The 15,647-nt window shown below is 40.7% G+C and overlaps 1 protein-coding gene across 1 annotated transcript; it reads right to left on the bottom strand.

The window, feature by feature from the left end:
* Nucleotides 1-603: 603 nt before the first annotated feature.
* On the bottom strand, nucleotides 604-8,642 carry LOC141617178 (uncharacterized). Its single transcript, XM_074434363.1, has 10 exons — nucleotides 8,305-8,642; nucleotides 7,932-8,202; nucleotides 7,479-7,814; nucleotides 6,948-7,390; nucleotides 6,147-6,853; nucleotides 5,511-5,859; nucleotides 5,188-5,345; nucleotides 4,345-4,735; nucleotides 4,131-4,254; nucleotides 604-903 (listed from the first exon to the last, which is right to left on the bottom strand). Exons 1-10 carry the CDS (start codon nucleotides 8,640-8,642, stop codon nucleotides 604-606), a joined length of 3,417 nt encoding a protein of 1,138 aa, XP_074290464.1.
* Nucleotides 8,643-15,647: the final 7,005 nt, after the last annotated feature.

Raw genomic sequence — 15,647 nt, 5'->3', positions numbered from 1 at the left:
GTCTATTCCCAAGTGGTTTCCTCTGGAAGAAAGATTTCCGTGTTTGAGTTATGGTAGGACGGAAATAATTCGATTTCCTTAATATCTTATATGAATATTACGGGAATTTACTTACTAAAAGATAAAATTTGTGAAATATGGAATAGAAATATCCGGAACATTCCAGAACATTCTGACTCGGGTTTTAACGGTTATCGAAAAATGGAGACGGTTTTAGGCCTTGACTCCGAATGTACTCTAATTATCACAAAACGACCGTATCGGGACGTAGATGACAACTAAGAGGTAGACATTAATATTTGAGCAATCACTTGACGATAATCTTACGAACTGTCACAAATCGTTCCGCGTACCAAACATGCGGCCCAATCATCACCGGGTGGTTTGCGGGAGGTGCAGAAATGAGGTATCTACAATATCATCAGCCATGGTGAAAGAATCAAACTCGACTTAGCTTGTGACGGATGTGCTCCGGCACAAAATGCTCCGTGATAGCTCTCTTTAGACATTACTACGGTATAGCATCGTATCCTCGTCCTTGTAGTATGCTCTGGCATCCTTTTTCACGTTCTGCAACCAAACCCCAGCCTCACCTCTTAGGTATTACGCCACCTGTTCGACCGCCAACTCCGCCGAACACTTCACAACCTCAAGAAGACTCTCCATCTCGCGGTGCCAGTTATCGAGCAGCTTAGGCTCTTCAGTGCCCTCATAAGTCGAAGGGTTGAAGCGAGCAATGATGGTGCTTAAATGGGTTGCGTCCACCGGTTTCTCACCTCCATTTCCCATATTCTTAAGAGCGTCCAGGAGTGTATCCTGCTGCTCAATCTTACGGGCGACCTCATCCACAGTCATCTCAGTGGCTTGGATGTATGCTGTTAACTTCTTTGGCGGCATTTTGAGCTGATAAAAGCAAGGAAACGTAAGCACATATCCTACAGCTCAAAATAAACAAGATCCTCCGCCAAAGAAGCACTCGGCCGAGTACGGTGAGATACTCGGTCGAGTATGGACTACTCGGTCGAGTACTACTACTACTCAGCCGAGTGTTCCACTCCAGTAGCCAACGTCAAGAACACAGAGAACATACTCGGTCGAGTATGTGTGATACTCGGTCGAGTATGCCTCACTCAGTCGAGTATGCCTACTACTCGGTCGAGTGATCACAACCAGTAGCTACTGCTACGTACACACCAACCAACACTCGGTCGAGTGCTTGGTTACTATGCCGAGTATCCCCTACTCAGTCGAGTACCCGCCCTGCTCGGTCGAGTCATGCCAAGACGAGCTATAAACTTATGTTAACATACTTAAACATGCATTTATATATACGATACTTCACTACCCTTTTGAAAGCCAAGTAGTAAATCACATACCATGTTCAAATCTGTCATGTTCAACTACGCAATGCACTTTTCATTCCATCCAACAACTCCACAAAATTCACAGCTACAAGTACAACACACACACACTTTAAACACACATCGGTTCCAAAGACTCCCCCATGTGACCGACTCGAGATCGTAAGGGACTCAATGCGACTTCGGGACGTTTCCCAAGTCTTTGCGGTAGCTCCAAACAACTCTCCCCGGGTTCATTTTATTTAGACTCCCTATGTTCATTAGGTTCATTGGTTTTAGGTTCCATAATCGTCGCTCTGATACCACTTTGTAACACCCCCACATACCAAGGTGCCTTGCCAAGGACTACCCTAGCATGAGAGATTGTTACCATCTCGATTGCCCGAGGTTAGTAGATCAAAAGAAACCATTCCACAACATTTATTAAGGTATAAAAGTTAAAGTTTACAAGTTCCAAAATCAAATCCAAAAAAAATGTTCACTAGTACTCAACACAAATGGATCTAAAGCAGCTAAACTCGTGACAGCGGAAGCTAGACTCGAAGTGATGACTCCCATCTCGTCCCCATAGCTAAAGACCATCATCACCTATCACAATCTGTTCACCATCCCCAAATGGATCACCACAGATTTTACAAAACAACAACGGGGTCAGTTCACTACATAATCAAAATAAGACAAAGTACGATAAAGATAAACAGCTGTTTCACAATCCACCTCCAACTCCCAATCACATCTCATAACTGACTACACACCAAAGTGTGTAGCCCTGCCAGTGGGGGATTGTAGCCTTGCCCACCTAAGCCCCGCTCATCAACGAGCGATAAACCTGTTCATTAATGTGCATATCCCCTCCTGTGGCGGGTTCCACAAAGGGCGAATCAAGGGCGTGAAGCCACTCCCGCAAGTGACTCCACTCAGCCGAGGCCGCACCTCACAAACATCAACAACCATCTCAAACTCCAACACCCATACTTCAATCCATCAACAGCAATCGATCAACAGCATGAATCAAATCAATCAATCATAACAATGAATTAAATCAATTATACGGTAAACTGAGTTGGGAAACCCTACCTTAGCACAATCTGACATGAGACAATCAAGCAAGCTAAAACGGATCCTCTACGAAATCGCCACCTAACAATAAGCATACAATTCCAATTACCATCGTGCCAAAATCCCCTTTCCCCCAAATCATAAAACTAGGGCAAACCCTAAAGACAAATTTACAAAACTTGTAGAACTAGAGGCTTACCAACACAATCGACGCAAGAGAAGGATGAACAAGACTCACGGGCAATCCACGAACTTGAGAGAGATTAGAGATGATTAGAGTTACGTTGGAGGTTTAGGTTTTGGTAAAAGCGATTAAGAAACTATAAAACCCGTTTATATAACTCTAATCCTCTCTAAATCAAACCGCGAAAATAATCACCGTCAGACCGGATACTCGGTCGAGTATAGAGTATACTCGGCCGAGTATCCCCTACTCGGTCGAGTATTCCCATACTCGGCCGAGTATTCCTGGACAGTAGCCTGACTAGAAATACACAACGCATTACTCGGCCGAGTAAGCCATATTCGGCCGAGTAACAGGCTTAGAAAACCGTAGTATTACAGTAACGTTAACCGTCATAAACCAAGTTGCAATGTAGATATTAGTCATTCTGAACAGTTGAGTCTTTTCATCTCAAAAACAGGGAAAATCTATGATGACATCATTTCTAAGAATACATGCATGGTAATAATTACATGCACATTATAACTACAAATAATGCACATTACAATTAAACTGATAGGACATTTATTTGCACAGTGTGTTCTCCATAAGACACGTCATTATTAAAGCATGCAAAATAATTACAGCACATTATCATTATACCTAATTTCGCACTTTCTCTCATAAAATTGATAAACGAAAATGTTATCACACACATTTAAATCAATGTTGACAGAAAAATAAATCGAGTTACCAGAAGAATATCGAATTTCATGAAATATATATTAAACATTATTAAAAATTAATCTTAACAATAAATTGAGAAACAAATTTAATACATCTGATTCAGCATACCTTAATATTGATTGAGGAAGACAAAAACTGAAGATAAATGAAAATCACCTTAGCCAATATTTGTTGAAATTACGTGATGTTCTTTGCAATTAATTGAAATTTGCAGACGAATGAAGAAGATAAAGGATGAATTTATCGAAAATTGCAGATGAATTGAAAATCAATGAATATAATTATGATGAAATCAATCGATTTTGTTCCAAAAATTTGACTTTGTGCAGATGCGTACTTTCTCTCTCTTCTTTTTATGGAATGTTTTAAAGATTGTCATATTCTATAATCTTAAGCGTATATTTTCTCCATAGACAACTCAGTTAGACTAGTAATGACGTGCGTCATATCAGAGCCGTCAGATTAGATTAATGGATGGCTGAGATCCGTTCTCAGAGTAAGGCCGTTCTCACTGGAACTCAACCCTACTATTATTATTATTATTATTATTATTATTATTATTATTATTATTATTATTATTATTATTATTATTATTATTATTATTATTATTATTATTATTATTATTTATTTTCTTTTCTTTTTTTTTTGCAGAAAATTTATGGATCTATATTTCATAAAGATAATCATGACGTACAAGATCCTTGCCACCCTTTCCTACAAAGGAGACCAGGGAGGCCCCTTAAAAGAGAAAATAACCTACTAAAAACCTAAGACAAAGAACCATATAAACGCAATGTTACAGGGCGCTTAATAACAATACAAAGAGAATCAGTTGAGGACTTAGTCCCCTGAAAAATCCTAGAATTCCGTTCCTTCCGTATAAAATAAAAGGAAGCCATCAAGCATGCCTTTTGTTTGCCAGATCTGAAAGGAGAAGTGAAATCTTAAATAATAGTATCCAGAGAGAAGCACAGAGGGAGGTGAACCCAATGAGCAACATCAGCCCAGACTTGCCTGAAGTAAGGACAGTTGAAGAATACATGATGCAAGTCTTCCATACAGCATTTACAGAGCACACAACGATTAACCAGATGCAATCCACGAGTAATCAGCTTAGCCACAGTAGGGAGGCTATCAGTCATGACCATCAGACCAGTAAATGAATATTTAGGATGACAACCTTTGCCATGGACAAATGAATGCCAAGTGACAGGTGCACGCCTGATTCTTACCAGATCATAGACAACATTAGTATCATACCTCATATGAGAAGTACACCTCTCAAGCAGCTGCAAGGCTAGGGAGGGAGAGCCAGCTAGTCCAAGGAGAAGATCCTTCATCTTAACCACATTGTTCCAATACCAAGAGTTAGAAATAGTTTGTTTGGCTGACCAAATACTCTGTCCTTTAAGTACATAAGCCTAAACCCATCTAGTCCAGATAGAATGAGGTTTATTATGCAGTTTCCAAACCCATTTACCCATTTGCGCACAGTTCCAACTTAGTACATCTTTGATACCTATCCCCCCCCCCCCCCTCTAGTTTAGGGGAGCATAGTAATTGCCATTTGAGGAAAACATGCCTTCTAGCTCCATCAGAAATACCCCATATGAAGTCCTTACAAATCCTGTTGATCTTCTTGATGACCACCTTAGAAAGCAAGACACTTGCTCCCCAAAAATTGTTTAAACCAAAAATGACAGAATTAACAAGCAATGTTTTCCCTGCATAGCTCATGGTTTTGTTTGCCCAATGCATAATTTTATCTTTTGAGTTTATCAAGCAGGGGTTGATACATATCTTGGGTGATTCGTGCATTGAACAAGAGAAAACCCAAATATCTGAAGGGAAACTTACCCTCACTGAAACCAGTAGTAGCCAAGATAAGAGTTTTGATATCAGCTGCAACACCTCCAAAATAAAGGTCAGTCTTAGCAAGGTTTACAGCCAGTCCAGAGAGGGTACTGAAAAGATCAAGGCAATCAGCAACAGCTTTCACAGATGCTAGATCACCTCTAGTGAAGACAAGTAAGTCATTAGTAAAAATAAGGTGAGAAAGGTTCAGTTGAACACACTTTGGGTGGTATGAGCAATTTTCAACCTTAGGAAGTGTTCTTTGAAGCCTTGACAACACCTCCATAAAGAGGACAAAAAGGTAAGGGGACTAAGGGTCTCCTTGCCTAAGACCACATTTTCCAGGAAAGAATCCTTGAACCTCACCATTGATCAACAAGGAGTAGTGAGGAGAGGTAATACAGGCCATTATCCAGTCCACAAAAACAGAAGGAAAGTTAAGATAGAGCATATAATCCTTAAGAAAGGTCCAATTGACAGAGTCAAAAGCTTTCCTGATGTCTACCTTTAATAGACATCTAGGAGTGAGATAGGCACGACCATATTTAGAAACAAGCTTGTGGGCTAGCATAGTATTATCGAAAATATCTCTGTCAGCCACAAATGCAGCATGTTCAGGGCCAAAAATGGAGTCCAGGACTTGCTTCAGTCTATTGGCAAGTATTTTACTATAACCTTATAAAAGGTAGTACAACAGGCAATAGGTCTGAAGTCTTTGACAGTGAGAGGAGTCTCCATCTTGGGAATGAGGACAAGCAAAGTGGAGTTGGCCACCTTAGGCATGGAACAAGTATGAAAGAATTCTAAAACAACATTTTTAAAATCCTGACCCACCACATTCCAGGCATCCAGAAAGAATCCAGAAGAGTAACCATCAATACCTGGGCTCTTGTTTCTGTCAATTGATTTTAATGCATCCAGAATCTATGGCACTCTCACGGGTTGTACAAGGGAGCCACGACATTTTGGAGGCACTGTATCATGAAGAAATAAATGGGATGGCAAAGGCAAAACTGAAGTAGAAGTGCCCAGCAAAGAGTTATAGTATGCAAGAAACCCCTGAGCAACCTCATGAGAACCAGTGCATTGTCTACCAGCTTCATCAAGGATGCTACCAATATTATTTCTAACTTTCCTGGCTGAGATCTTAGAGTAGAAGTATTCAGTACTGAGATCCCCAAGTTGGATATGCTGAACTTTTGCCCTTTGATAAAGGACTTGCATCTCAGCTTTCTTAACCTGAAGATACTCCTGCACCAAGACCTTCTCCTCCCTAAGAAGAGTAGAATCCAAGGGAGAACAGCTGAGTTTGTCCTGACAATGCTTAAGAGTAGATTTACAAGTTGCCACTTTGTCAGTAAGATTGGTAAAGGAGGAGGTGTGAAGTTTCCTTAAACCACTCTTAAGCCTCTTAAGTTTCTGGAACAAAGAGACAATATGCCCACCATAATAATATGAGCTCCAACCCCTGTGCACTGTATCCCGGAACTGAGGGGAGAGGGCCCAGCAGTTCAGATATTTAAAATTAGATCTGCAAGGAGAAGCCATACCATCAACATTTACCAGGCAAGGAGACTGATCAGAGACTCCTGCATTCAGGAAAGTTGCAGTAGAATGGCGACTAGCAAACCACTGAGGAGAAGCCAAAACTCTATCCAGCTTTGCCCACCTGAGACCATCACCCTGTTTATTGTTCCATGTATAATGGCAACCAGTGGCAACCAGTGGCAGGGTGATCCACCAAACTACAAGTGTCTAAATACTGGCTAAACTCAGCCATGTCAGCTAATTGGACATGGGAAGAGCCCAACCTTTCATCCATATTTAAGACAACATTAAAGTCCCCAAAACATAACCAAGGCACTGACACCTGAGAGGAAATGGATTGAAGATGTGTCCAAATCCCCCTTCTATCAAGTCTGGCATTAAAAGCATACACAAAAGTAACCTCAATATGCTTTTGGGAAGCAATATGAAGTAAAGAACAATGTATATGTTGAGCAGACTTATGGAGAACTGTGAGAGCTACAGCAACAGGGTTCCAAAAGATCCATATACGACCATTATAATGCATATCATTATTATGAACTAGTTGGTAGTGAGAAAACCTACTACTAACATCCTTGATGGTTGTGTGCTTAACATGAGTCTCAATTAAAGCCCCACATTCCACCTTATTATCCAGCAAGAATTGATGAGCCTCTTGCTGCTTGAAGGGGTCATTAAGACCCCTAATGTTCCATATGGTGAGGATCATGGGATGCAGTCGCTTCCCCAGGATCCAACTTAAAAACCACTTTATCTTCAACCTCACAGACAGTGTGTTCACCCCCAGAGTCAACTTCAGAAGCAACTCCAGAAACAGACTCAGGAGGTGGAACTGGCTCAATAAGATTACCATCCTGAAGAGCAGAAAATCTATTTGAAAGTTTTGTGGCAGCAGTCTTCTTCACAGGTGATTTCTTCTTCTCAGGAGTTTTTTGGGGACTCCCAGTAGTAGTTGAAGAAGATGGCACATCAACTACCTGCTGAGATTCCACAGATTGTTTGGGTTGTTTGGGCCTGTAAACAGTCTTAGCCTTAGCTTTGGGTTTACCAGCAGGATTGCATCTATCCTTAGTATACCCTACCTTTTTACAGGCAATACAAAAATGTGGTACCCATTCATAATCAATCTTCTACAATAATGTGCCACGATAAGGAGACTGAATCTGAATAGCTTTTGGCAGCTCCTTAGAGAGATCAACATCAATCAAAATTCTAGCAAAGGCCAACTTGCTTTTGTTGGTGGTGTGTTCATCAGCACAAATAGGGTTGCCAACTGCACTAGCAACCTTACTCAAGCCGGCTTTCGACCAAAAACAAGGGTCAAGATTGTGAAACAGCACCCACACAGGAACATGAGTAACATTTAACTCATCCACCACTGTAGGGCTCCACGACTTAAAAACTAGAGGAAAGCCATTCACATTCCATGTGTCAGAACGAATTTTCTCCATGTCTTCCGCACTAGCAAACCTGAAATAATACCATCCTTTGGCAAAATACAAAATCTCTGGGGTGGTGATATGAGTCCAAAATTTCGAAACTAAGCTCTCAATCTGAACTAGCGTGGATTACCTACCCAGAACAGTGCCCATAAGAGTAGTTTTCCAATATTCGACCTCTTTCACAATATCCTCTTCCTCAATATTAACAGAGGAGTCAACCACGGGAAAGAAGGAAAGATTCATACCTTTCGAGGAATTCTTCAAAACCTGAGAATAAGTTTTCAAAGTAGTACCCACAAGAGAAGTCTTCTTCGTCCCAGAATCCGATGCAGTCTCCGTTTGTGGAGCCTTGCCAAAAGGCAGTGGAACAGGCTCATCAGTCACATCTTTAACGGCCACAATAGAGTTGTCCACAGAAGTAGTGAAAGCAGGAGGCTCCCCTGCCCTCGGCGGCCGGCCGCGGGCCATTGTTGCGAAGCTAGGTTACGATCGCAATTGTTGAGAGGATTTTAGAGACAGTACCGGTTATTATTATTGTTGTTGTTATTATTATTATAGTTATTATTATTATTATTATTATTATTATTATACTCTCAATGACAGGGAAACCACATCATAATAAGACCATAATGGTTGTATTCTAACCTTAGTGGCAATGTTTTTATCAAGACCCTCGAGGAACCTAACAATCCTCTTGTAACACCCCGGCTCAAACCGGATCGGGAGCGGTTACTTATGATAGCTCACCAGGTTGTGTACATGGCCCACAGATCAACACGGGTCCTTTATGTTGGGGCTGGTGTCCTCTACAGTTAGTGCAAATAACATTTAAATCTCTAAAAGGATCAAAGGGTATACTTTTGTATTTTTATCAGTTGGTCCACGTTTATCAATAACGGTTGGCTTGCTAGATAAGTTTGACGTTATTGTCATACAGATGGCGGTGATCAACTGGTCCCTAAAAGTCACACCTATAGGATACGTTTGAGAGATGTGACGGTATGAAAATACAGTCATGTTGATGCCCAATGTGACTAAGCAGTTAGTCGGAGTCTTTGACTAATAATTAGTCAAACGCGATGTTGAGATAATTATTTAATACGGATTAAATAATAATGGCTAAGACGAATTAAGCGGTTGATTCGTAAATTGGATATAAACGATTATATTTAATTGATGTATATTGAATTAATTATACAATATTGTCTTTGTCGGACATGTATTAATATGTCGACTAATCCTTGTTACTAGTCGATGTTTTAATAACCGATAACCGATGACGATTTATAATAAAACCCGTCATATACATTTTAGCATTTTGAGTCGGATCACGAGTTAAAAAATAAGGAGGAAGTGAAAACCCACTCCCTCCCCTTTGGCTCACGGTTTGGACGATCAAAACAAAAGGAGAGGCTCTTTCTCCTTTTGCCCTAACTCATTCATTTGAAAGAAAATTAGGTTTTTGAGAGCATTCTTCTCTGAAAAACCTAGATCTCACATCTAGCAAAATTCACACAAAACTCTCTCAATATTGCAAGTCAATTAGAGAGTATTTCTAGCACAAGGGGCATAGTCTCAGACGGTCTTGGGTGCAACGATTAGGAGGAAATCTACTTTGATTTCTGTTCTTAGGCCGCATTTCAAAGGACCCGAGGTTGATTCTTGTTCTTTATCGTTTCTCTATTGTTTTTCGTTTATGACCATAAATCGCATGTTAAATTTACGTTATAGTCCTAAATTTTAAGGATTTTATACGGATATTACCCCACAAGTGGTATCAGAGCGAGGCCACGTAAATTTTTCTTTGTGATTTTCATTAAACGAATTGAATCGATAATTTTTTTTGCATAAAAAAAAAACCGTGCGGCTGTTTTTTGTCTCGGCAGATTTTTTTTGTTTTGCACGGCCTGTTTTTTTTGTGCTTTGGAAACCGTGCCTTTTGGCTTACGTCTGATCAGACGGTTGATGATTTGTTTTGTTTTCGATTTGTTCTTTGCATATTGTTTTTGTAATCGATATTCATTGCAATATGTTAAAGTTTTATCAATTGTAGTTTTGTATTAATACGGATTATGTTCAAATTGCAATTGGTTTTGACAAATCGATTCATGTTTGGCCTGTTTTTGCTCTCGGCTTGAGCCATTGAAATTAAAAAAAAAAAAAATTTTTTGGTATGCTCTCGGTCAGGCCGTGAGAAAAAGAAAAAAAAAATTTGTTTTTGTTCTTTTTGCTGCTCTCGGCATTTGCAGCTGAAATAAAAAAAAATTTCGTTTCTTTTTGGCCATAACATATGCATAATACGGATTTTATGCATTCGCTTGATAGTGAAACGGTTCACTCACGTACCATTCAGTTATTTTAAAGCGATTTAAAGTAACGGATTATCATGGATTAAAATTAAGTTGATTAAAGCAGTTTTGTCACATAATTTTAATTATTAAAGGTGGTTTGGATAAATTTAACATAATTACGGAATTATGTCACGAATAAATTTTTTTTTAGTTGATGCGTTTTTATTTATCGTTATTTTGAATGCCTTGAATGTTTTAATTACGTATTTAATTTTTACAAACGGTTGTAACTTAGTGTGGCCTTAGTAGAACGTGTTACCGTAATGATGGAACACAGTCTTGGTTGTATTTTGAGATCTCGCATCTCCATTTTGATTTTTCCTTGTAATTACAATTTTTATTTAGAATGTAAATAGGTTTATATTTTGTAAATTTTAATTGTAATTTTGAGAAGACCAAAGATGGAGACCGGATGCTCACTCCCGCTGCATGGATCAAGATGGAACATCAAGACAAGCTTCTCGAGTCCAACGGTGGATTCCAAAGTTGTATTATGTTCTTTTTACTAGGATAGGCCACACTAGGAATTTTTATTTACGTTTTGCATTCTTTTATTTATTTTATCGTAACGATAGATTGCATCATATTCCGCCTAAAACCAAACCACCTAATAATTGCATGAAAACTGACTCATATAGAGGTCACGCGTTAGTTTTCTATGATATACAGATATCACACGTTTTTTCAAGCCATCACCTAAATTAATTCATTCACGCAATGCTAGTTTTTCGTTCACTTAAAATGAATTAAACTAAGTTGATGGGATCTTCCTCGTATAACCAAAAATTGAGAATAGTCTTTATAGGTCAAACTCCAATGAATCCCTTCTTCGTCGGTAGGCATAATATGACCCCTTCTACGTCGGGTAAGTTGGAACTGATTGACCTATTTTATCTCAACACTATGGTCACTCGTACGATCCTGTGATTATGGTGGACTATAGATAGGATTTACGGAAATCTATCGACCAAGAGTTCTAACGATAGAACTAGCTAAACAGTTGGCTTATCAATTTACGGAAATTGAGTCTTGGGATCACTTGTATTATTCTTGAGGGAGATCAATTATGCAAGGGCAATGAGTCTACACGATTAAAATGAATTTTAAATAGACTTAAATCACCTCGATGAGTTGCTTATTTCGTTTTGTTTTTCCTTTCTTTTTCAGTGTAGATCACGATCACTTAAATCGCTAATAACAAAATGGTCTGGCCGTCTTGACTGACGACCCAATGCCAAGTGCCACATTGGACCGTGAGTCCTGGCTTCGGATCTTCATGAATCGGATGAATCGGTCTACTCGATCAAGAATGATGGATCAAACTTCGCGGACTGGGAGGCGGCATTACGGAATGCTGCCGCTGCTGACGGGAAGCTCAAATATCTGACAGAGCCCATCCCGTCAAACCCAGGCCCCACGGCTGGAGCTAACGAGATCGCCAAGTATAACGATTTCGTCATGGAAGCGAGTGCGATTAAAAACGTACTCATTTTTGCAATGGAATCCAATTTGCAGAAACGCTTCATAACCCAAGGTGCAAACAAGATTTTCACCACGCTCACTAAGGAATTCTCAAAAGCACCGAGAATCGTGACCTATGAGCATACCACTCGCTTCTTTGATGCGAAACTCCAGAAGGGCCAACCGGTTAGCCCACACATTCTCAGCATGATTGAGAATGTCGAGAGACTGGAGGCGCTTGATTGTAAAATCAGCGAGAACATCGTGATTGACCGCATGCTTTATTCACTCCACGATGGTTTTGCGCTCTTTAGAGCGAATTACTATATGAATGATTTGAAGAAAAGTCCTCATGAACTACACTCCCTTCTCGTACAGACCGAGAAGGATATGAAGTTTAGTGGGAGCTTGAAACAGGATGTTCTCGTTGTGTCAAACAAGGGCAAGGGTAAGGGTAAAGCTCGGGCAGACCTAGCGGTAGGTAAACCGAAGTTTAAGAAGTCGGGATCAGGTAAGAGTGGGCCTGGTGAGTCGAGCAACTCATCAGGCGCGACAAAGAGCAAGACCGAAAACATGGAATGCCATCACCGCCACAAGATCGGGCATTGGAGGCGTACATGTCCTGTTTACCATGAGGACATAAAAGCAGGTCGCGTTAAACCTGTTGGTATGTCTTCTTCCTCTTCTACTTTTATTCATATGATTGAGATTAACCACGCAAGTTACGGAACTTGGGTACTAGATACTGGTTGTGGTTCTCATATGTGTAATCATGTGCAGGGGCTCCGAAACATCGAACCCCTCGTAAAGGGTGAGGTGGACCTGCGTGTCGGGAATGGAGCACGAGTGGCTGCCGTCTCGAGGGGAACATACGTGATCCAGCTTCCTAGCGGATTTGAGTTATTTTTATATAATTGCTATTATGTACCCAGTCTTTCTAAAAACATTATTTCGGTTTACGCACTTGACAAACTTGGTTTTTCATTTGTAATAGAGAATAATACTTGCATTTTCTCATTACACGATATGATTTACTGACAAAGGTCTCCATGAATGGAATTTATGTTTTAGATCCGACCACCGAAATATTACACGTAATGAATAAGAAGTTAAAGGTTGGTGACAAAGATCAAACGTATCTATGGCAACTGCCGTATGGGACACATTAATGAGAAACGCGTAAAACAAAATCATAAAGAATGGAGCTATCTCGGCCTTTGATTTTCAATCATTTGGCACGTGTGAATCATGTCTCATTGGTAAGATGACTCGAATTTCCTTCAAAGGTGTTGGAATGCGCGCTGCTGACCTATTAGGACTCATACATACGGATGTGTGTGGACCTATGTCAATCACCGCACGGGAAGGCTATAGGTACTTCATCACTTTCACGGACGATTTAAGCAGATATGGCTATGTGTACTTAATAAAGCACAAAAGTGAATCCTTTGAGAAATTCAAAGAATACCAGAATCGGGTACAGAACCAACTGGGTAGAAAGATTAAAACACTACGATCAGACCGTGGTGGCGAGTATCTTTCTCACGAGTTTGATCAACACCTTAAGGATTTGTGGGATTGCCTTACGCTTAACTCCACCTGGAACACCTCAGTTGAATGGTGTGTCCGAACGGAGAAATCGAACACTACTTGATATGGTTCGATCCATGATGAGTCACACCGTGTTGCCTGACTCATTGTGGGGTTATGCTCTTCTGTCAGCTGCTCTAATACTTAACCGAAGTCCGTCTAAAGCTGTTGACAAGACTCCATACGAACTATGGAAGGGAACGGTCCCTAACTTGTCCTTTATACGGGTTTGGGGCTGCGAGGCGTATGTCAAGTGGAGACACGAGGATAAGCTCGGCCCGCGATCGATCAAGACATACTTTATAGGTTATCCTAAAGGAACGCTTGGTCATTACTTTTATTCGCCAACCGAACAACGTGTATTTGTTGCGGTAAGTGCGACATTCTTAGAGAAGGAATTTCTCGAGAATGCAAAGAGTAATAGAACCTTCGAACTGTCGGAGATTCCAGAACCAAATACCGAGCAACCATTGGAGGAACCAATTCCTTCAATCCCGGCTGCGGTTAATATTCCTGAGGAACCTAGGAGGTCGGGAAGAGTCTCTATTCCTCTGGACAGATACATTGGTATGGTCGAGGAACATGACATAGATGACATTCTACTCTTAACGAGTAGTGAACCCGCAACCTATAAAGGTGCCATGACTAGTTCTGACTCAAAGCTATGGCTTGAGGCCATGCAATCCGAGATGGACTCCATGTATGAGAACAACGTATGGGATCTTGTTGACTTACCTGCTAAGGTTCGTCCCCTTCAATGCAAATGGCTTTACAAGATAAAGCATTCTGTGGAAGGTCAACAAGATATCTATAAAGCACGACTAGTTTCTAAAGGTTTCACCCAAGTGTCAGGTTTGCACTTTGATGAAATATTTGCACCCGTAGTCATGCTACGTTCCATTCGGATTATCTTAGCGATTGCCGCTTTTCATGACTATGAAATTTGGCAGATGGATGTGAAGACCGCCTTCTTAAACGGTTTTTTGGAGGAAGAGTTGTACATGGTACAACCCGAAGGTTTCATCGATCCTGAACATCCTAAGAAAGTGTGCAAGCTTAAGCGTTCCATTTATGGACTTAAGCACGGTCGAGGAACCATGTCTATATATCAAGTCGAGTGGGAGCAAGATTATCTTCCTAATATTGTATGTCGATGACATACTCCTGATTGGGAATGACATACCTCTCTTAACTTCGGTAAAAGTATGGTTGAAGAACCATTTCCAGATGAAAGATCTGGGTGAGGCACAAAGAATTTTGGGCATCCGTATCTATCGAGATAGATCACGTCGGATGTTATCTCTCAGTCAGGAGTCTTATATAGACAAGATACTAGAGAGATTCAGCATGACTAACTCCAAAAAGAGGTTTCTTCCCATGGCTCCAGGGGTGCATTTGAGCAAGTCTCAGGCACCAGAGACACCGGAAGAGAAAGAGCGCATGACACGGATTCCTTATGCCTCGGCTATAGGATCAATCATGTATGCCATGATATGCACACGTCCGGACGTGGCATATGCATTGAGTATGACAAGTCGATTCCAACAAAGATCCAAGTGAATCACATTGGATGGCTGTCAAGAACATTCTTAAGTACCTACGGAGGACTAAAGATTGGGCATTGACTTATGGAGGCGAACAAAAGCTATGCGCAACCGGTTACGCAGATGCTAGCTTCCAAACGGATCGAGATGACTCGAAATCTCGATCCGGATTCGTTTTTACTCTTAATGGCGCTGCGATCACTGGAAGAGTTCCAAACAAAGTGTTACGAAGAGATTCTACGACGAGTCCGAGTACTATGCCGCGTCGAAGGCTGCAAAGGAAGCGATATGGATGCGTCAATTCTTACAAGGACTATCTGTAGTGCCTAGTTCGAATGACCCGATCACCATCTATTGCGACAATAGAGGTGCCATCTTCCAAGCTAAGGAACCTAAGTCTAGCAACAAGTCTAGACATGCACAACGGAAAGCTCATCTAATCCGAGATTACGTGGAGCAAAAGGAGGTAGTGATAGAAAAGATTGCTACAGATGATAACATAGCAGATCCTCTCACTAAACCATTAC

Source organism: Silene latifolia, chromosome X (assembly GCF_048544455.1).
Source record: "Silene latifolia isolate original U9 population chromosome X, ASM4854445v1, whole genome shotgun sequence".
NCBI classification, from domain to species: Eukaryota; Viridiplantae; Streptophyta; class Magnoliopsida; order Caryophyllales; family Caryophyllaceae; genus Silene; species Silene latifolia.
This window is presented reverse-complemented; position numbering and strand designations above follow the sequence as displayed.